The sequence below is a fragment of the Monodon monoceros genome, unplaced genomic scaffold (assembly GCF_005190385.1).
Source record: "Monodon monoceros isolate NGI ecotype Baffin Bay Population unplaced genomic scaffold, NGI_Narwhal_1 Super_Scaffold_18, whole genome shotgun sequence".
NCBI lineage: Eukaryota > Metazoa > Chordata > Mammalia > Artiodactyla > Monodontidae > Monodon > Monodon monoceros.
In genome coordinates, this window is record NW_021703774.1 from 168,664,512 (window position 1) to 168,686,530 (window position 22,019).

General features: G+C 51.8%; 1 protein-coding gene across 1 annotated transcript; it reads left to right on the forward strand.

Moving 5' to 3' along the window:
- Positions 1-14,732: 14,732 nt before the first annotated feature.
- CPLANE2 (ciliogenesis and planar polarity effector 2) lies at positions 14,733-21,724 on the forward strand. The gene is made up of 6 exons (XM_029227087.1): positions 14,733-14,887; positions 15,269-15,391; positions 16,697-16,849; positions 17,454-17,578; positions 17,880-18,016; positions 18,256-21,724. The coding sequence occupies exons 2-6, from the start codon at positions 15,280-15,282 to the stop codon at positions 18,503-18,505; spliced, it is 777 nt and encodes a 258-aa protein (XP_029082920.1). The 5' UTR covers positions 14,733-14,887; positions 15,269-15,279; the 3' UTR covers positions 18,506-21,724.
- The last annotated feature ends 295 nt before the right edge of the window (positions 21,725-22,019 follow it).

Genomic DNA, 22,019 nt, shown 5'->3' on the forward strand with positions numbered 1-22,019 from the left:
TGGTTTTTGCTCTCTCCATGTTTCAGAAAACATTCTGGTGTCTTGATTGTGGAATTTTCTGACAGTCATATTTCGTTGCAGTTGCCAAACACCACATTTGTTCTCTTTTTCTTTCCCTTAAAACCTGATCCTCAGAGGCTGCCTTTGCTATTTATAGGCTGCTTTTCTTCCCTCCTCCCTCCCTCCCTCTTTTTCTTTAATATGTGGATTTTTTAAGCCCTAAAACCTTTCGCACTTTCTTTTATTAAGCTTGGGTGCCCAGAGAAATCTCTTAGAAGTATTTCTGGAATCCTTTTTCTGGTGTCACTAGGGGACCAGTAGGGAATTCTGAGATGCCAGTATCATGAGAAATCCTTGAAGCATCAAAAGATACTGTTTTATCTTACGGGCTTCTTTTTATTTCCAAGGCACGTTGGACACACCCATCCGTGTATGTTTATGGAACGTGGAAATGGATCTTGGGAGAGAATCCCAATAACAGTTCCTTCTAGAAATGACTTTTGCCCTTGTTTGTGACATGCATTTTTCTGCCTGGCTGTTGACTGGTGATTGGGTTGGATATCATGTGCTTGGCCTCTTTGATGTGTGGCTGACCTTGGGAGCAGCTCCTTCTTTGTCATTGTCATGTTTACCTGTCACCCAAACAAGGCTTGGGTTTTTACTTTCATGTCATTTCTGAGATAAGGTATAACCAACCAGAGCATTTTCTTTGGTTGACACAGGAAATTACAAGTCACCAGTCTCTAAACCATGGCCTGGACATAGGAGACATTGGCACCACTTAAATGTGGATTTTTTTGGTGATTTCTCATCAGTAGAAAGAGGATTTTTATTTTGCCTTTAGGGTTTAAATTTCAAAACACGGCATTTCTCATCCCCACACTCCCCTTTTTCTTGTTAGCATTTCCCAAGCGCAAGCCTGCTACAGCTGGCCCTGGGTCCTGGCTCTCAGCCAGCTCTTAGCAGTCTGTCTGATAAGTCTGTTTTCTCCTGTTAACGTCATGTTAAATCCTTTCCCCTAGCCATTAGCTCTACAATGTGGTCTTGGTGGGAAAGCGCCCCTGGTGCCAAGCCCAGGAAAGGGCCAGCTCATGGGGAGGGGTATGTGTTCCAGAAACTGCTCTATGTGCTCCCTTAGATGAGGAAACTACCATGTGCCTACTTACTGTGGTGTCCAACTGCTCAGAGCTCAGCACTTAGCTTTCCAGACTCTCTGCTCTGGGCCTGTTGCCAGTCCTTCTTTGGCAAAGACTGTTTGATCGTGTGGGGGTCCTTATTCAGAAGAGAAAGCTAGCCTAGAAGATCAGCAATTTTGGCATTACTGCTATTGCTGAACCTTGTTTATGACATTGCATTTGTGCATGGACAGTGCCTCCAAACTCAGTTCCTACTTAAATATAAAGTATTTGGAAGCCTGCAAGTTCAGAGTCTCAACTTTGTAATCTTTCCTTTTGTCCTGTGGCCTTCCTAAGCCAGCTGTTAACTTGTTGGTTACTTCTACTTTCCGCAAGTAGGCAGGCAACAGAGATGATGATTCTCTTAGAAAGTAACCTGGCTCCTCGGAACTCCATGGCATCCCAGTATTACCCACGCCACTTGGAACCAGACTGTCTGTTTACAGCTCTTGAAGAAGAATCTGCCTCTTCCGCACCTGGTGGTGTGGGTCCTGGTGGCTCCTGGGCGTTGTGGTCGTGTATCTTGGGAGAGTGACTCAACATAGTCAAGGTGACTGTCTCCTCCAGCCCTTGTGAAGCCGCCCCATGCAGTGGAACTTCAGGCGTCTCAGCTGAGGTGACCATTTCCACGGCGCCATGGATGCTTCAGTCAGATCAGATTTAACCACAACTCTGGTTTTGACATGATGCCGACTTTGTCTTAAAATTCACGGAGGAAAATGAGGCAAAATATTTTTTTAAACCCTCAGGAGCACCTAAAGTAAATATTTATCCATATTTAAGTATTTAAAATACATTTTGTTTCTACTTGAAGCTTTAACCCCCTTCCATTCCTGCAAGTGTGCCTTTGAGAGCCCCCATGTCACATTGACTCCACTGGCCACCTCATTGACGTCGTGAGAATTTTAGTCTCTTCCCGTCCTCTTGAACAGAGCTTCCTGTTTTCTCATTTTGCAGGCTGTACAGCAGAGAGAGTTCTGTATTTTTGCTCATGTTTCTGCCCTGCTGCTACACTTCGGTGGTGGGTTCCACAAACCACCACCCACCCACCCACCGCACCCACCATACATTTGGAAGCACACATTTGGTATCAAAACAAGCTTAAATTTTAGTTGTAAGGCAGTACTGGGCTTACCCTCCTCCCAGCCCTCTAGAGATTGATTTCATTTTAATGTTTGAGTTTTCTATCAAGAGCTGAAACCACGAACTATCCTAGGAACTGTGTCCAAACTCTTTAAAATAGAAGAAGAGGAAGAAGAAAGGAAAGCAACTGAAGTCTTGACTTTGGAGGACAGAAAGGCACCAGCTGATGGAGAACAAAGGGATGCTTCCTTTTCCTTTCACTTTAATTTTCTGGATTTCCTTCTGCTTTGCTTCTTCAGAGTGACATTCCTGGTTGGTTTGTCTGTCTGTCCTTGTCCTTTTAGTGATCCTGGTATGGTGATGTGCTCTGCTTTGCATTATCTGTGGTCTCTTACCAGCGCACAAGTCAGTGGGGAGGATCTGAACACACCCAGGGGCAAGGAAGCCGAACTTCAAAGCCTGTACCCCATGCAGCCTCCCCATGAACTGCAGAAGGCATGTTCTGCATGGTCACCAGTAAGTGACTCCCTCCACCATCCATGTTCACTGTCAAATGAAAGCAACCCTTAGGCATTGACTCCACTGTACTGTCTCTCTCCTCGCTCTGCTCCCTTCCCACCAACCAGGGTTCATGTCAGTGCACACCTGTTGTGCCCTGACGAAGCTGGTGCTGTGAGTGATGCTTCCCATACAGCTCAGGGGTCCTGGGTGGCTTACCCTGAGATGATCATTTTAGGCACATAACAGTGTAGGAATGAAAAGTGGATTTGATTTCATTGATATTTAAATCTCTGTCGATTTTATTTTTTGTTTATGTTTTCCCCAGTGACTTTTTAGCAGTTTAACAAATAAAACAAAATGGATAGAATTGTCTTAACTGTTTTATTAGTATGGAAGAAAGCAAGCTGTGACGAAAAGCGATTGGAGATTGAAGTTGGAAGCAAGGTAGTTGGAAAGTTTCTCCTCCTCTAGGAGGTTGCCCGTCCCTGAGGACGTCATTCAGTAAAGCAGCTCTCTCCATCATGCTTGAAGGACTCAGTGTTTCAGAGCCTCAGTACCACCCTGCATTGGAGACCCAAGAGAGGTGATGAGCTTGGAGCGGAGGCCCAGGGACCAGGATGACATCTACGCCATCACTGGCCTCCTGAGCAAAGATGAGGACACAGGGCCTCTGGGTCTTGAAACAGCACAGCAGATGGGGGTTCAGAACACAGGCCCGAGCCCTGTAGGCCTGTGGCTAAGTCTGCCTTCCGCTATTTACTACTTAATCTTGGATACAGGCTTCCTGTCTATAAATATAGTTTCTATTTTATAGGATCATGAGGATTAATTAAAGTTGTATATGAAGAGCACCAGCACAGTGCCTGGCACATAATACATGCTTAATAAATGGTGGCTGTTATTTATAATTAGCCCTTGAAGAAAATACGTGATCTTGAATGAAAGTGCTGGGCAATGTGTGTACATCGTTAGGAGCATGGCCATACTAGAGATGATGCATGTCTGCAGTTGTCTGAGTCGGCTTTTACATGTCACCGTGAGAGCCTCTGGGGCTTTAGCCTCGAGAGCAGTGCATAGCAGCTGCTGCCATCAGTCAGGTCAGAATATGGTCTCGGTAGCTTCGTCTCCCTGTGGACTGTATCCTTTGGTTTGCCAGTTGAATTCAGCCTCTAGCTCGTGAAGGATTCTGCCTGGATTCAAAGGCACACTTAGGAGTCCCTCCCATCAAGCCTCTTAGATAGTTAGCCTCATCCACCAGAGGGCAGAGAGCAGAAGCAAGAAGAACTACAGTCCTGCAGCCTGTGGAACAAAAACCACATTCACAGAAAGACAAGATGGAAAGGCAGAGGGCTATGTACCAGATGAAGGAACAAGATAAAACCCCAGAAAAACAACTAAATGAAGTGGAGATAGGCAACCTTCCAGAAAAAGAATTCAGAATAATGATAGTGAAGATGATCCAGGACCTCGGGAAAACAACGGAGGCAAAGTTCGAGAAGGTGCAAGAAATGTTTAACAAAGACCTAGAAGAATTCAAGAACAAACAAACAGAGATGAACAATACAATAACTGAAATGAAAACTACACTGGAAGGAATCAATAGCAGAACAACTGAGGCAGAAGAACGGATAAGTGACCTGGAAGACAGAATGGTGGAATTCACTGCCATGGAACAGAATAAAGAAAAAAGGATGAAAAGAAATGAAGACAGCCTAAGAGACCTCTGGGACAACATTAAACGCAAAGACGTTTGCATTATAGGGGTCCCAGAAGGAGAAGAGAGAGAGAAAGAACCAGAGAAAATATTTGAAGAGATTATATATAGTCGAAAACTTCCCTAACCATGGGAAAGGAAATAGCCACCCAAGCCCAGGAAGCGCAGCGAGTCCCATACAGGATAAACCCAAGGAGAAACACGCTGAGACACATAGTAATCAAATTGACAAAAATTAAAGACAAAGAAAAATTATTGAAAGCAGCAAGGGAAAAACAAAAAATAACATATGAGGGAACTCCCATAAGGTTAACAGCTGATTTCTCATCAGAAACTCTACAAGCCAGAAGGGAGTGGCATGATATACTTAAAGTGATGAAAGGGAAGAACCCACAACCAAGATTACTTTACCCGGCAAGGATCTCATTCAGATTCGATGGAGAAATCAAAAGCTTTACATACAAGCAAAAGCTAAGAGAATTCAGCACCACCAAACCAGCTCTACAACAAATACTAAAGGAACTTCTCTAAGCGGGAAACACAAGAAAAGGATCTACAAAAACAAACCCAAAACAATTAAGAAAATGGTAATAGGAACATACATATCGATAATTACCTTAAGCATGAATGGATTAAATGCTCCAACCAAAAGACACAGTCTTGCTGAATGGATTGAAAAACAAGATCCATATATGTGCTGTCTACAAGAGACCCACTTCAGTCTTATTTCTAAGTGGTAGAATTATAGCTAATTTTAGTTTTTTTTGCTTATGTATATTCTGTAGTAACCACAGGTGTTTCTTGTGCAATAGATATATTAATATTTTTTTAAAAACATTCAAAAGAAGTCAGATTCCATCAGATTTAGGTCAATTTCCTGTGTCTCCTACATTTAAAGGATAAAGGAAGAGAAGGACACCAGTTTTCATGTAGGCAATAAAAAAAAAAAAAGAAAAGGCACACTTAGTATCATTTGGGGGCTGATGACATGAGTCTGCCCACCCGTGTGGGAGCCTAGGAGGAGGGGGGGTGGGGCTACAGCCCTGAAGCCACTTGGTGAGTATGTGCCAGTTTCTCATAATTCTGGGTCTTTGCGCCAAGCACCGTTATGTTCTTTTCATTCAGTGCATACTGAATGTTAACCTTATCCCAGGCTCAGGTGCTGTAAGCCTGCAGGTCTCATCCTGTCTGCACAGTTGTGTTTCCCAAGCTGCAAGATGAAACTTTTCCATTTCTAACAACGTGTGGTCTGATGCTCTCTGTTATGTTTACTGTACTTTGAGGCATATAGCAAACTAGACCATGGTGTGAGGAAGGGTCTTGGGTACAGAGGGCCCATGTGCTGGGAGGTACTGATTTGGTGGTGGTAGGGATAGAAGGATTGTTTCGAATGCTTCCACAGTTGCCCTTGCAGAAGGGTTGGGCTTGCTCCTTATGGCTCTATTGGGCTAAACAAGGTCCAGTAGGTAGAAGCTCTAAAGAAGGCTCATTGGGAAGAACTTTGTACCGTCAGAGCTCTACGTAAATGAGAGGAACCAGTGTGGCATCACTGGAGGAATTCAAGCATTGCCTGGATAGTCGGACTATGGGATGTTGTAGAGGAGGTGATGTTCGGTGGGTAGGGTGCTAGTTGTGATTGGTGGTCCGGGAAGACCCCACATGCCCAGCCTTCAGGATAGGTCAGTCCCATAAGGCTCCCTGACAGCTTCCTAACTCAGTCCATCTGTGCCAGGGGCCACGCTCCTAACTACTGATGAGCAGGCTCCTGCTCTGGAAGCGTCAGAGCATGAAGATAGCAGTGTGATTGACCCCACGTCGGAGGATGTGTGGAGCAGAGAGGAGGGAACTTGCCAATTTGAGGAGAAAGCTTAATGTCAAGGAGAACACAGCGCAGAGAAGAGCCATGACTCAACCCCAGGCCTTGCAGGAGTTGGCAGCCAGCAGTCCCGTGCAGTCCCAGCACAGTACTCCCTGGCCACTTCCCTGGGCACTAAAGGGCCAGAGGCCTGTGTACATTTGGGTCTGAACCACAGCACCCAGCCAGCGATAGGGCAATGCCACACTGTCCTGTCTGCTTCCCGCATCTCTACAGCTCTTCTCCAGCTGGCCCTGTGGGGAAGCAGTGCAGGAATCACTGACTCCAACAAGGAGACAAAGGCCTTACACGTGCTATTACTACCCTGAGCTGGCTCCTCAGCCTAAGCCTGCCTCGCATCACCCTCATCCGGGGAACCTGGGAAAGACCAGGCTGTGGGTATCCTCAGGTCCAGGTAGCGCAGGAGGCATCACCTTGAAATCCTGCAGGCTGGTCTGCTTGTAGTGTCACTACAGGTGACTGGGGTTTACCCTTCTTACCTCTTCCGGGAAGAGGGGAGCATCTCCAGCTAAAGTCTGCCTTCTGCTCGCAATGGCCGTAACTATCCCTTTCTCCCTACAATATACCATTGACAAAAGCAGTCCAGCATTCTTGTGGATTCTTTATGAGGTAATGATTTCACTATTGATGGAAGTATTCAAGCAGAGACTGGTAAATTGTATGGGAGGTGATGACAGAGATGATTTATGCATCAGATCGATAATGAGACCAAGGGACCTCCGTATGCCCTTTTAATTCTTGAGACGTGGTTCTGTGGACTTAGAACTTCCCAGGGAGGCTGCAGGACAGGGACATAGGCACAGACTTTGGACCAGGAAGGACCTTGGTTCAAAAGCTGTTCCTGTCTCTTTGAGCTGGGGCAAGTCATCCCACTTCTCTGAGCCTCAGCTAAAACGGTTATGATGCCGCTGGCTTCACAGGTTAGCAGTTCAGCTGGAGCCAGCAATAATTGCTAGTCTATGGCCTGGGTGTGATTCCTCAAAAGACCACCTGGGGGCACCCTGTGAAAGGCTTCAAGTCCTCCTTGACACTATGAGAAGCAGTCTTGAGAAGGAAACTAAATGGGCTAGAGGAGAAAATTGCCCATTTCTCCTCCACCTCTGTTGGTAAAGCCTGGGGAGGACCCCTTCTCTGGCCTCTGCCACACCTCTGAGCACCATCTCGAAGCTGGCCGGCCTGCCCTCTCTGCTCCAGCCCCCAGCTGTGGGAAAGCCAGTGTTTTCCCCATGGGGTTGGGCTCTGGGCCCGGGCCCTGTCAGTATGCACAAAGCTGAGCTGAAGTTTTAAATGCCTGAGAGGCCTGGCGGAGTGTGCCATGCCCCTACCAGGGAGACTGTCCGCCCACCCACTGCAGGGAAGAGAAGGAGCGCTGAGGGCCAGGCCTTGTCAGACAGAAGCCTGGGAGGAAGAAGGAAGCTCCTGCTCTGGGGCCCTGGGACCTGGGCTGCTGCCCGCTCATCGGCAAGGCCGGGAGGGCCCAGGACTGCCCTGGGGATCACTCATTCTCAGCACATGTTCCCTGAACGTGGACTGACCCCTGAGGCACTGGGCACAGATAAAGCAAAAAGAGGCCTGCCCCTGGAGGAGTTCACAACCTCATCACACACCAGGGAGTGTCACCTTGGCTGAACAAAGACTACAAATCCTGAGCTTCTGAGGCCAAAAGACAGTCCAGTTAATGTCATACCAAAAGATGAGAAGAGGGTGAAGTCAGTAGAACAACCAACACAGCCAGCAGGGGGCAGGACACTTGAGAAGAAGCCAGAGAACTAGGAAATTGTTCTTGTCCTGGCCTCACCCTGCTAAACTGAGGCAGAGGGCAGATGAGGACCGAGCCTTTCTGGGAGATCCCAGCTCGGGGGGGCCCAGGCCTGGCCTCTGGCAGGCAGTAATGCAGAATATGCAGACCTACAGGCCTCAGACTGGGAAGACAGACTCCCTGTGCTCCAGGAAGGGTGAGAGAAGCTGTGGGGAGTCTGGCATGTCCAGAGGAGCCGGTGTTCAGGGCTGAGGACAATGCAGAGTGACCAGAGGTCATCCCCTCAGATGTAGCAGGGACAGAAGCTCATGACCAGGATCCACAGTGGGAGGAGAGAACACCTCTAGCAGAGGCCAGCATGGACGAGGCCATGGCAGAGGTACAGAGGAGAGTTCTCTCTGGAGCAGGAGGCCCACAAAGGCCCAGGAGGGATGACATCTGCAGGCTGTGTACCCCACCTGCAGTCCACCATGCCTCGCCGCCACCCCACTGAACACGAGCCCCAGGGCCAGAGGAGGGGGGGGATGAAAAGGAACAGCCTTGTGAAGACTGAGTGTTTAAGCTGTATGAGGAATCACTGAACTTAAGTTTGCCAGGAAATTGCTGGATTAAAATGTCTGCATAGCAGAAACAGATTAAATTGAGTCCGAGGAAACAAAGCTCTATTTCTTAAATGTCTGAGTCAGTGGAGGTAAAAACTTGTACTTGCTCCAAATAGAAGGAGAGGAGTCAGATGAAGTGCCTGGGATCCACAAGAACCAAGGATGAGAGGGATTCTGGCAAGTGCTGGAGGAAGGAAAGAAAAGGGTCTTCCAGTAGAGGGAGCAGCCTGTGCGAAGGCACAGAGACCCGGGTGTGACTGGCCCCTCCAGAGCCTCGAGGTCAGTGTGACTGGAGTGGACAGAACTGGAGAATGAATTGGAGATGGGGGACGAGAGGCAGAGCCCAGGAATGGGTGCCCGAACCCAGACAGTGGCAACGACGAGAGATTAGAAACGTAAAGGGAGAAAAATCAGCCTCTGGTGGCCAGCTGGATCTGGAGGTGGAGAAGGAGGTGTCTGGCCAGCGTGGATTCCTGCATTAAGCAGATATATAGTACCCACTGTAAGGGGCACTTCCAGGCCCTGCCCCTGCCCTGTGGAACTTACATGTCAGTGGAGGGGCAGGAGAAGGGACAGACAAATGTGTAAACAACTAAGCAAGATTATTCCAGATGAATACTATGAAGAAAATAAAAATGGGATGTGACAGAATGTGATGGGGTTGGGCTCATCAGAGTGTCCTTTCTGAGGTGACATTTCAGCTGAGACGTGAATGTAAGAAACAGCAGCCATGCGAAGATGGGGGGAAGAGCATTCCATGCAGAGAGAACAACAGGAAGAAAGGCCCTGAGGTTGGTGTAAACTTGACAAGTTCAAGGAGGAGAAGCAAGGCCAGTGTGGCTGGAGTGTCGAGTAGGGGCAGAGTGCACAGGTGGGCCTTGTAGGCCATGGTGAGGGAGGGGTGTGGACAGCAGGTGCAATGGGAGGCTGTTAGAGGGTTTTAAGCAGGGGATTGACCCGAGGCTGTCCAGGTCAAGGACACCAGCCTTGCCACCAAGCACAAACCTGTCACATCCCAGCCTAAAAAGAACTCCCTGGGGATGATTTGGCAGCTCCAGCCCCAAATCCTGTATTTAAAGGTAATCTGGGGCTTCCCTGGTGGCGCAGTGGTTGAGAGTCTGCCTGCCGATGCAGGGGACGCGGGTTCGTGCCCCGGTCCGGGAAGATCCCACCTGCCGCGGAGCGGCTGGGCCTGTGAGCCACGGCCGCTGAGCCTGCGCGTCCGGAGCCTGTGCTCCGCAACGGGAGAGGCCACAGCAGTGAGAGGCCCGCGTACCGCAAAAAGAATATAAAATAAAGGTAATCTGGACATTTTCAATCTGCCGACTAGAATCCTCTCTACCCTACTGCCCTGCTTACCAGTCTGTGTCAGAATGTGGAATACACAAGGGCAAGGCTTGCATCTCTTTCACCGTTGTCTTCCCAGTGTCTGGCCTGGCACCCAGAGTGCTCATAAATATTTGACAAATACATGTCCTCACCCACTCGTGCCTGGCATGTTTGCCCTGCTTCCTAACTGGTCCTTCAAGCCATTCTTCATGTTGTAGCCATAGCCAGGCAATCAGTCAACACATTTTTATTAATTTTTTACTATATTTCAGACATATTCTAAGCAATAGGGATTATTATGGGCTGAATTATGTCTCCCCCACCCTGGAAAAAGTTCATATGTTGAAGTTCTAAGCGCCAGTGCCTCCGAAAGTGATATTTAGAAATAAGTTCTTTTTTTTTTTTTTTTTTGGCCACACGGCCTGCAGGATCTTAGTCCCCCAACCAGGGATCAAACCTGCACCCCCTGCAGTAAAAGGGCAGAGTCTTAACCACTGGGCTGCCAGGGAAGCCCTGGAGATAAGGTCTTTACGGAGGTGATTAAAGTAAAGTGAGATCGCTAAGGGTGGGCCCTAAACCAGTAGGGCTGGTGTCATTATAAGAAGAGGAAGTTGGACAGGGACTTAACACGGAGGGAAGGCAACGTGAAGACCCTGGGAGAAGATGGTCACCAACAAGCCAGAGAGAGGGGCCTGGAATGGATCCTTCCCTCTCAGCCCTCCAAGCAGGGGTCCCCAACCCCAAGGCCACGGACTGGTACCGGTCCATGGCCCGTTAGGAACCGGGCCACACAGCAGGAGGTGAGTGGCGGGCGAGTGAGCGAAGCTTCATCTGTATTTACAGCCGCTCCCCATCGCTCGCATTTCCGCCTGAGCTCCACCTCCTGTCAGCATTATGGTGAGTTGTATAATTATTTCATTATATATTACAACATCATAATAATAGAAATAAAGTGCACAATAAACGTAATGTGCTTGAATCATCCCGAAGCCATCCCCTCCTCCCACCGTCTGTGGAAAAATTGTCTTCCACGAAACTGGTCCCTGGTGCCAGAATGGTTGGGGACCACCGCGCCAAGGAACTGACCCTGCCAGCACCTTGGTCACACATATTTAACCTCCAGAACTGAGAAAATACATTTCTGTTGTTTAAGCCACTCAGTCTGTGGTACTTTGTTACTGCAGCTCTAGGAAATTAATACAGGGATATAACAGAACAAAAAGACAAGGCCCCTATCCTAGCTTATGTCCTAGGTGAGGGAGACAGACAATACGTTTTAAAATTTCAGGATCAAGAAAGGACGATGTGAAAGTGAGCCAGGGGTGTGCGGGCATATCCTTGAGTGTAGAGGAGGAAGGCTTCTGTGCAGGAGACCTGAGCCAGGGAGCAGTCATCCATGTGAGGCACTGGGGTGGTGCAGGGGACTCCCGGGGTGGGGTGCAACGCAGAGGCCCTAAGTGGGAACAGGAAAAGGCCAGAGTCGCTGGAGTGCAGTAGGCCAGGGGAAGAGGGTGGCAGTTGAAATGAAAGTGAGAGGTAGTCAGGGGCCAGTCATGGAAGGCCTGGAAGGCATGGAGTCTGGATTTTACTCTGAGCGCAGTGAAAACTACTGGAAGACTGTAATCATGGGTGTGATAGTAGTGGATTTATGTTGCAAAAAGATCACTCTGGTGCCTGTGTGGCGTCCCCGAGGGCAAGCAGGGAAGCCCTGAAGGAAGCAGCTATAGCATCCGAGCAAGAGATGGAAACATGAAGCTGATGGTGTCCCTTCTCCACTTACACTCCCTGGGCGTCCCACCCACCCCCAGCCCTGCCCTCCAGGTCCTCAGGTTTCTGTGTGTGTCTGCCCGCCTGAGCCACCTGCGTCCCTGCCTTGAAGATCTTCCTTTGGAGGCCTTGTGGAGCCTTGTCCAGGAGGTGCTGCATCTGGGGAGAAGACCAAACCATGAAAAAACGAGTGGATTAATCCGAAGGTTCTACACTAGAAGGGCCTTTAGATAGATGGCCCACCCGTTTCACTTGAGACCCAAAGAGGAGATCCTTATGGGGACACACAATTTAGTGGTCAAAGAGGCACAGGAGAGAGGAACTCACTAGGCCATGTTCACAGCATCCTTCTGAAACACAATTCCAACTACCCCACTCCCAGGCTGCAACCCCCGACTGGCTTCCTGTCCCGAGCAGTGGTGACCATGTTCAGTGAGGCCTTTGGGCCTTGTTTCAGACTGAATTGCGTCACCCCCACCGCGTGTTAAAGCCTTAACCCCCAATGCGACTTATTTGGAGGTGGGGCCTTTAAGGAGGTAATTAAGGTTAAATGAGGTCATAAGTGTGAGGCCTTAACCCAATATTACTGGTGTCCTTATGAAAAGAGGAGGAGACACCAAGGGTGTGTGTGAACAGAGAAAAGGCCTTGTGAGGCCGCAGCTGCCTGCAAACCAGGAAGAAAGTCTTCACCAGGAACCAACCCTGCTGGCACCTTGGTTTTGGACTTCCAGCTGCCAGGACTGTGAGAAGGCACTTTGTGTTGTTTACAGCACCCCGTCTGTGGTGCCCAAGCCGACTGATGCAGGGCCCAGCTTCTGAGCTGCCCAGTGCTCTTGTTAAATGCTCAGGCTCACAGACCCATCCGACCCCCTGCCGCAGAATCCCTGGGGGTCGGGGCCCGAGAATCCATGTTTTGAACAGGCTGCTGACGCTCACTGAAGTGTCTTCTCCATGAGCTCCTGAGGGCAGTGAAGACTGATCCCCCCAACCCTCCGGCCACTAGCTCCTCTGACCGCCAGCTTCCCTCTCTGTGCCCAAGAGGACTTCACATCTTATCTGGCCTCCAGGTTAACTAGTAAGCTCACTCTGTCGAGTTGCCCCCTTTCCTCACACTCTCCCTGAGCCCTCCACAAGCCAAGCCCGGGCAGGGCTGGGTGTGAAGTCTGGAAACCCAGAGATAAATCAGATCTGAGGCCTGTGACTGAGGCACTCGGGGTCCACGGTGTGAACTCCACACAGCTGTGATTAACCCCACCTCTGGCAGATGCGCTAGGAACTGCAGGAAGGGGAACTGAGTGACCTGGGAGTACAGGCAATGGTTTCAAGCTGCAGAATCCTGTAGGAATGGTTATTTGTTGTATTTCTGCCTAGCTGCAGTGCAAGCAAGTTGCGGGCAAGTGCCCTGTCCCCTCTACCCCCTTGGGGCCTCATAATGGACCTCAATGATTTGTGGGTTCATGGCCCTCTGGCTGCTTTCAGCTTTACTAGGAATGGCCCTCCTAGTGGCTGGGGTCAAAGTTTTAAAAACACAAGACCCAATCTGGCAGAACAGAGACATCCTTCAGAGTCCAGGAACCCTAGGTTCTGAGCCTAGTTTTCCCACTGACCACGTGTATGGCGTGACTTCAGACAATCCCGTTGTCTCTGAGTTTCCTCATCTGTAAAAGAAAAGAAGGATAATAATATTTACTCCACGAGTTTGTTTATAGAAGTAAACAAGCTAACCTCTGTAAAGCCCCCAATGTCTGGCTCTTAGTTGGCCTTCAATAAAAGTTAACTTATAGAGGACTTCCCTGGTGGCAGAGTGCTTAAGAATCCGCCTGCCAATGCAGGGGACATGGGTTCGAGCCCTGGTCCGGGAAGGTCCCACCTGCCGCAGAGCAACTGAGACCGTGCGCCACAACCACGGAGCCTGCGCTCTAGAGCCCACGAGCCACAACTACTGAGCGCGCGTGCCTAGAGCCTGTGCTCCGCAACAAGAGAAGCCACCGCAATGAGAAGCCTGCGCACTGCAACAAAGAGTAGCCCCCGCTCGCCGCAACTAGAGAAACCCTGCGTGCAGCAACGAAGACCCAACGCAGCCAAAGAAAAAAAAAAGTGTAATAGACAACCTGTCAGTAATGACCCACTTTGCGTCCTGTCCAACTAATGGGCATTTACTGAGCACCCATCTTCTGGGTAACAGGCCTGATGCCCAGTGTTGGAAATCTTCAGGGTAACAGGCCTGGTGCCCAGTGTTGGAACAGTGGAGAAGGGCTCACGGCCTCAGTGCTGAAACATCAGCTCCAGGAGGGCAGGGACTTCTTGTTGCCATTGTATTCCCAGCAGCTGGAACAGGCCAGGCATACAATAGGCGCTCAGTTATTATTTGTTGAATGAGTGACATCGATCAATCAATCAATAAATGAGTGATGGAGAGCCTCTGACTCATTTTTAAGACCTTGAGCAAGTCCGTTGACATCTCTCAGCAGCCTTTTCCCCATCTGTGAAGCCAGTGGTGTTTAATTCATATCGAGTTCCTGCCGAGCAGGAGTAAGTAACAACAATAATAAGTAAACTTATTGAGCACTGCTACGGACCAGGCAGTGTTGTAAAGAACCCTAGGAGGTAGTAGTATTTTACCTCCACTTCATGGAAGAGGAAACTGAGGAGCAAAGAGGCAGGGAAGGCTCCTGGAGAACGGGGATTTGATCAAGTTTTGGAGGAAAGACTGGGGCTGGGACTGAGCAAAGTGAAGAGGATCCACGGCACAGAGGGCAAGTCCCTGTCCAGGGTGTCTCTGAGCCGGGGTGGCTGCACACATAGGACCTACGTGGAACCCGTCAGCCTAACCCCGCCCCCCGCGTCTCCATGACAACAGCCTCCGCACATGCGCCTCAAGCACCGGCGCCTGGGCTGGCGGCTTGAGCCGAAGCCGGACGCAAGCAGGGCGGAAGCTGGCTCGGCGGGCTGGGCGGCGGGAGCGCTGGGCGGGCTTTTAAAGGCGCGGTCTCCACCCGGGCCCATTCGCCCGCGGGGACTGCTGATGGTGACGGCTGGGTGGGCTTGGGAGTCAGGATCCAGGAGGCAGAGGAGAAGCAGGTCTGTGTGACTCCCCCACCCCCCGGAGGTGACAAGGGAGCTAGGGACTGTGTAAATGCCCTCTGGGGCAATAATGGGATGGCTGTCCCCCAGGGAGCAATACGGAGGAGAAAGGACTATGGTTTTGCACCTTCTGGGTGATAAGAGGGGGACGGGGGTGCGTAACACCTCAGGATGTTGAAAGGGAGCTTGGATTCCAAAAATGTTAGTCGTAATAATGAGAAGGGTGGGGCTCCATAGTTGCTCCATCCTCCAAGGAGGGAGCTGGGGCTCCAGGGGAGAGTCTGAGGGCAGGTTAAGAGGCCTCACAGGTACAGCTTAGAACAGTTACCCTCTCCCATCCCCTACTCTCAGCATTCTGCCATCTCCCCTCCCTGTCAGGTTGCCCAGCCATGGCCAGACTACCTGCCCCAGGCTCAGTGATTGTCCCAGACTGGCACGAGAGCGCCGAGGGCAAGGAGTACCTGGCCTGTATCCTGCGCAAGAACCGCCGGCGGGTGTTTGGTAAGTGCCCCCCTCCCCCAGCCTGTCACCTGCCACTCCCTGGGGAGAACAGTGTCCCCTGTGGTGGGGGGCGTGGAGCAGAGAAGCAGGGCAGTGAGGGCCTTCTCCACTGCACTCCTCAACCTTGGGGACCCCAGAAGCCCTATCCTGGGGTCCCCACCCCCAAACCTCCTTAGCGTTAATTCTGTCATCCGAGCCATGGAAACAGCCAAAACCCTGCCAGGAACCACTGTCACCAGAGAGGCTGTTGATTGAGGCCTCAGCTGGTGGCAGGCCCTCTGCTGGGCACTTTATACAATGGACTCCAATTTAACCTTCTCAACAGCACGTTGCAGACTTGTCCAAGATCCCCTAGTGAGTAGAGACAAGCCTCTTCCACATCCTGCTGTCTCCAGGATAAGACACTCATGTTCCCCAGGATGAAGCTAACTCACCCAGGCAAGGTCAGCTGACAGGCCAGCAGAGGGGCCTGGCATCGGCTGCAGGAGTCCAGCTCTGGCCGGGAGAGACAAAACACCAGAAGGCTTAAGACCAGAGAGTGACAGGCAGCCCACAATTTAGGACTTTCAGGTCCTACACCTATAGATGGATCATAGTTTAGACTTTATTTTTTGCAAGCTTTAAATCAAAAACATTCAGGGCGGTCCAGTGGTTAGGACTTGGCGCTTTCACTTCTGTGGGCCTGGGTTCAGTCTCTGGTCAGGGAACTAAGATCCCACACGCTGCAAGGTGGGATCAAAAAAAAAGAGAATAAATAAATAAACATTCATAAATATCTCTCTGTATTGGTTCTAAGGAGTTTATATTAATTAAGAATACTTTTGCTGATATTTCTTCACTGAGGAGAGAATTAGGAAAAACCTTTCTTTTACCTGTGGGAAATCTAGGATATGTGATAGTATTAATAAAAACCATCTCAGGGAATTCCCTGGTTGTCCAGTGGTTAGGACTCAGTGCTTTCACTGCCGGGTCCTGGGTTCGATCCCTGGTTGGGGAACTAAGATCCCGCAAGCCGTGTGGTGCGGCAAAAAATAAAATAATAAAAATCATCTCATGCATCAAACTTTTTTGAAAAATGGTGTTATTTGGAGTAGGCACTGGCCCAGTTCACAGAGCACAGGTGTTCCCAGCAGAGCTTCTCCTCCGGGGATGCTGCTTGTATCCCAGGCCTCTTGTCATGAGTGCTGTATAGGGAATGGTTGGTTGGCACTGAAGAAGCCCTGAGAGATGAGGTTGTACACCCCAGGTATGACGGGCAAGTGCATGTTGACTCCCTGACCCCACCTGGATCCCTCCTTGCCCCAGGGCTGCTCGAGCGACCAGTGCTTTCCCCGCCTGTGGCCATTGACACCGCCCGCTACAAGATCTTTGTGTCTGGGAAGAGTGGTGTGGGCAAGACAGCGCTGGTCGCCAAGCTGGCTGGCCTGGAGGTGCCCGTGGTGCACCACGAGACCACTGGTGAGTCCCTCCTTAGGAGGCCTTCCTTGGGGTGGAGAAAAGACTGGCCCTGGACCACATAAGCTGGGATTTGTAACCAGCCTTACCATTTACTCTGCAACCTTGGAAAGTCACTTCACCTCTCTGAGCCTACATTCGCTCCTTTGTCCAAAAGGGATAATAGTACCAACCCCTTGGGGTTGTGGTGGGGTTGGTACTAGCGATAGTGGTGGTCACATGCCTAGCACTGAGCTGGCACAGGGTAGGTGCTCAGAAAACATCGATCTTCCTTTCTTGTTTCCTTCCACCGGATGCTGATTGACCATCATGTTGCAATATCTGAGAGTATTCCGGGACCTTTGGCTTCCCCAGTGCACAAGAGGAAACTACTTGGTCATGGCTAGGGCTAGGGCTGCCTCTCCCTGGTAGACTGGAGGCTCCTCCGGGGCAGGGCAGTTTCCCCCGTCGGACTGAGAATTCTCCCACGTCAGGGACTATGCCTTCCCCATCAGACTGAGGACCCATTAAGGTAGGGACATATCTCCTCTTCCTGTTCCTTCTGGGCCCCCTACTCCTCTCCACCTCCGCCTCCCCCATGCTGAGTGACTGACCCCCGCCTCCCCAGGCATCCAGACCACCGTGGTATTTTGGCCGGCCAAGCTGCAGGCCAGCGACCGTGTTGTCATGTTCCGCTTTGAGTTCTGGGACTGCGGGGAGTCTGCGCTCAGAAAGTTTGATCACATGCTGCCGGTGAGCAGGAAGGTGGGCCTGGGTGGGTCCAGGAGGGGCTGGTTGCCCGAGGTGGGCTTCTGAGTACAGGCATCTGAGCCTGGCCTGCCTGGTCTGCAGGAGCCAGAAGTGGGCGTGAATGGACTGAGGATGCTGCCCGGGCTGGGAGACCTCTGCCCTGGGACCAGCCACTCCCTGCTCTGGGCCGCAGTTTCCCAGTCTGTGAAAGGAGGGATGGTGCTGAGACTTTTCAGGGCCCTGCAGCCGATAGGTTCTGGTTACAAGCCTGGCCTGAGCCGCTAATTAGCCTCTCTATCCCCAGGCTTGCCAGGAGAAAACAGATGCTTTCCTCTTCCTCTTCTCCTTCACCGACCGTGCCTCCTTTGAAGACCTCCCTGGACAGCTGGCCCGAGTAGCAGGCGAGGCCCCTGGTGTGGTCAGGATGGTCATCGGCTCCAAGTATCCTTTGGGCGGCCTCTAGGACTGTCAGAGGCCACACTTGGCAAGGCACGGAGCAAGGGTGTCAGGCAGCCTGCCTCTGCCCAGCTATGGGGTCCAGCCCCATGGGCTTTATCTTAAAGGCTGCAACAGGGCCTCCCCCAGACTCTGGGTGTTGGGGGCAAGGGAGGAGGGAGAAGGCTGGGTTTCATGGAGTGGTAAGCAGAGGTGCCCGGACAGGCTCCTTGACTGTCCTCCAGATTTGACCAGTATATGCACACGGATGTGCCTGAGCGTGACCTCACAGCCTTCCGGCAGGCCTGGGAGCTGCCCCTCCTGCGGGTGAAGAGTGTGCCAGGGCGACGGCTGGCAGATGGACGCACGCTGGATGGGCGGGCTGGGCTGGCCGACATTGCCCATGTGCTCAACGGCCTGGCAGAGCAGTTGTGGCACCAGGACCAGGTGGCAGCTGGCCTGCTCCCCAACCCCCCAGAGGAACCCCCCAGCTGAGGGGTGGTGGCATGATGAGTGGGCACTCCCCACCCTCAGGTGACCCAGAGCAGGACCCAGGGCCCAAGGCTGGGACAGGAATATTGATCTCATCCCGAGGACTGGCCAGAGGGTCCTAGTCAGGGAGAATGGTGGCCCGAGAAGGCTCCCGGCCCCAGAGCACTTTCCTTGTGGAATTCTTGGCAGTGAAGTGGGGCACAATGCTCGGTAGGGCAGCCATCTGAGGGCATCTGGCTGTCCACTGGCCTCCTCCCTCTGCCCTAGGAGTCTGGGTTTCTGGAAACGGAGGAACTGTATGCACAAGGCCTGAGGGCTCAAGCATCTCCCCAGCCTCCCCCTGCCCTTCCCCCTTCTGCAGCAACCATGGAGTGTGACTGGGGAGAGGGGGTGCCTCAGCTGGGCCCTGGACCTCAAGTGACTTCAGTCAGAGCCTGTACATGTTAGTTGAAGTAACACCATCTGCTGTACCAGGTAAACCCTGAACTCTCAGTGGCTTAACTTAATAGAAGTTTTTTTCTTTCTGTGTCTCACCTCAGGTGGAGGTGAAGGTGGGTGCGGAGGCTCTGCTCTATACACTGATTCAGAGACCCAGGCTCTGACATCTTCAATGAGGTTCTTCCCAGTTTGTCCTGGGGCATCAACATCTAGTCAGCAGATGGGATGAGTGCAGGTGGAAGGTCCCCCAGCAGGTTTCTATGGACCTGGCCTAGGACAGTGTGCCTCATTTCTGCCCACATTCCATTGGCCAGCACCTAGTCACGTGGTCACACAGAGCAGCAGGGAAAGTTGGGAAATGTAGTCCACCTGTGTGTCCAGGAGGCAAGCACCTCACTCTGGAATTCCTTTTTTTGACCATGAAGCTATGCTTAGGACAGGGGCCCTGCCAGCCTGGGGGAACCAGAAAGTATCACTGGGCAGGGACTGGGCCAGGTGGGGGGTCAGGGCGTGAGCTGGCAGGAGGCCAGCAAGGACAGGAGCAGGAAGGTGAGTGACCTTGTGTCCTTGCCCCATCAGCCAGACACTAGTGAGTGCGGGCTAGAGTTGTAGGCATCTGCCCGCAGGTGCCTACAAAGCCGGCCTTTATACTTTCTTTCCCTCCCCGGTGACACCCTCTCCAGTCCCATAGATGGACCCCTGGGCAGAAAGCCGGCCTGAGTCTGACCCAGCTGGAAGGGCCCTGGATGCCCAGGTCAGCCAGCCGACCCTCAGAGTCCCCTCTCGAGAAAGCAGCTCTGAACACTCCACACTCACACGCATGATCATGTGCCCACACACACCAGTACTTGCCCTAAAATGCTGCCCCGCTTCTCCCTCCTGGCACACACAGGAGGCTCCTGCATGCTCTCCCTGGCTTACACTCCTACGCTTACTGATGGCCTGCATGGCACTGCTTGTCAGTCTGTCCACCCTGTGCACTGCCTGTAGGTTTGTCAACCTTTCCAGAGCCTAAAGCATGGATTTTAGCACCTTCTTACCCCCAACTCAGGTTCAGAGCTGAGACCTGAGCTTAGCCCATGTCCCAGAGGAGGAATGTTGCTGGGCAGGACCCAGGCCTCACAGCCTGCACAGCCCACCGGCCGACTCCTGCTCCCGCGCCGCAGTGTCCCACTGCTGCCTTCAGCTCTGCTTTGGCCCATTTCCCTCTGGTCTTAGCTCCAGTAGACCTCACCCACCAGGCAGAGCAAGGCAGGACCCAGCAAAGGTGGCCTCTGGGCTGGAATGTGGCCTTCCAGCTATGGATACCCGTGTGTGTTGTGGGCACCAGCTACCCCACATCCCAGCCAGTTATCTCAGGCCTTAAAGCTTCAGCATCCTTCTTGGGCACCAGCTCAGCCAAGAGCCAGAGGCTGCTCTGGAGAAGTAACCTAGATCCTCCCCACAGCAGAGCAGGGCACTGGTTGGCACTGGTTAGCACTGCTCCAGTCAGAGAATCGACCCGTCACACACTTTCATCCCAAACCAAGAGGTAAACAATTCCCTTCTCCCTGAGTAAGAACAAAGTGGGGACCACAACGGTGCTAAGACTTGGAGCCGGCCACCTGCCGTCCCAGTGCTGCCTTCTCAGCCCCTCAGAGCCCAGGCCCAGTGCCACTTTAGTATTTCATAGGCTACCCCCTTAGAGGCCTCCACTGAAGTGCAGAGAACTGGAAGCACGAGGGAGGAGGGAGCTGCAGAGCCATAATTCTCCTAATAGCTGGTGGCTGTCCCCGCAGAGTGGACTCTGGGCAGGGTCGAGGAGAGCGAATGAGAAGAGAATGTGTGTGCACACACACACATGGACTCAGGCCGGCTTTGTGGGCCTGGCACCTGAGCAGTCCACAGGGCTCTGCACTGGGGGGCCCACACCTGGTTTAATGCTCTGCTGTTGCCATCTTGAAATCCTTAATAATTTTTCAATAGTTTTCCACTGGACACCACCAATCACGTGGTAGGTCCTGCACAGGAGAGGGTCCAGACTCCGGATAAAGTTCCTCTCTCAGGACCTTGGAGACAGAGGCCATTCTGTGGCCTGTCCGGAGGCCACCGGAAGTCGGGGAGTTGCCTTCTCCCCATTTTGGTGCCAGAAATTCCACCGTTAGGTTAAGCCTTACAACAGCTCAAAGGCAAATACCCTGCTGCTCCCTTTGTGGGCCCTGAGGCTACCTGGAGGGAAGGGGTGGTGACTGTGCCCCCAGGCTGGTTCAGGGGTGAGCCCTGACTTAGAGGGGATCCTTGGGAAGAGGGTAGCCATGTTTGCTCCTCCGGGCCCTGGAGCCCACAGACTTCAGGGCTCTAGAGGGAAGCTGGAGGGAGGAGGGACTAGCTTCTCCAGGGGTGGGGGTGTGTACGTGCTGCAGCCCAGCCCTGGTGCTGTTTGTCAGGACATCCCAGACCCCTCTTCTTCCCTCCCCAAGCCCTTTCCTACAGAGGGGGAGTGCTATGGACCGAATGGTTGTGTCCCCCAAGATGCGTACACTGAAAACCTAGTCCACAGTGTAATGGTATTAGGGGCCTTTGGGAGCGGATTCGGTCATGAGGACAGAGCCCTCATGAATGGGATTAGTGCTCTAATAAGAGGGACCCCACAGAGCTGCCTAGCCCCTTCCACCATCTGAGGACACAGAGAAAAAGTGCTGGCTGTGAACAAGGAAGAGGGCGCTCTCCAGAACTGGCTGTGATGAAGACTTGATCTTGGACTCCCAGCCTCCAGAGCCATGCGAAATAAATTTCTGTTGTTCATAAGCTACCCGGTTTGTGGTTTTTTGTTATAGCCGTCCAATGGACTAAGATAGGGAGGCTGAGGCCAGAGAGGGTCAGGCGTTTCTCCAAGGTTGCAGAGCCATGGAGCAGCCCTGATGCCCTTAGCCTTCCGTACCCCTCTCCCCTGGACTGTCCCTTCCCCTCATCCCCCAATGGTGTCTTCTGGGTCCAGCCCCTCACATGATCCCACCTGGTCTTGCTTTTCCAACCAGAAGCCTGGGGCTGCCTGTAGGAGGGGAAATACGGTACTGGTGCCTCGCTCTCTCCTCCCTCT

What these genes read in the sequence shown, in the direction of transcription:
- CPLANE2 (XM_029227087.1), top strand. Translation starts at nt 15,280, where the DNA reads ATGGCCAGACTACCTGCCCCAGGCTCAGTGATTGTCCCAGACTGGCAC. An exon ending in GGTGCACCACGAGACCACTG is followed by an intron (nt 16,850 to 17,453) that starts GTGAGTCCCTCC and finishes CCGCCTCCCCAG; the next exon opens with GCATCCAGACCACCGTGGTA. An exon ending in AGTTTGATCACATGCTGCCG is followed by an intron (nt 17,579 to 17,879) that starts GTGAGCAGGAAG and finishes CTCTATCCCCAG; the next exon opens with GCTTGCCAGGAGAAAACAGA.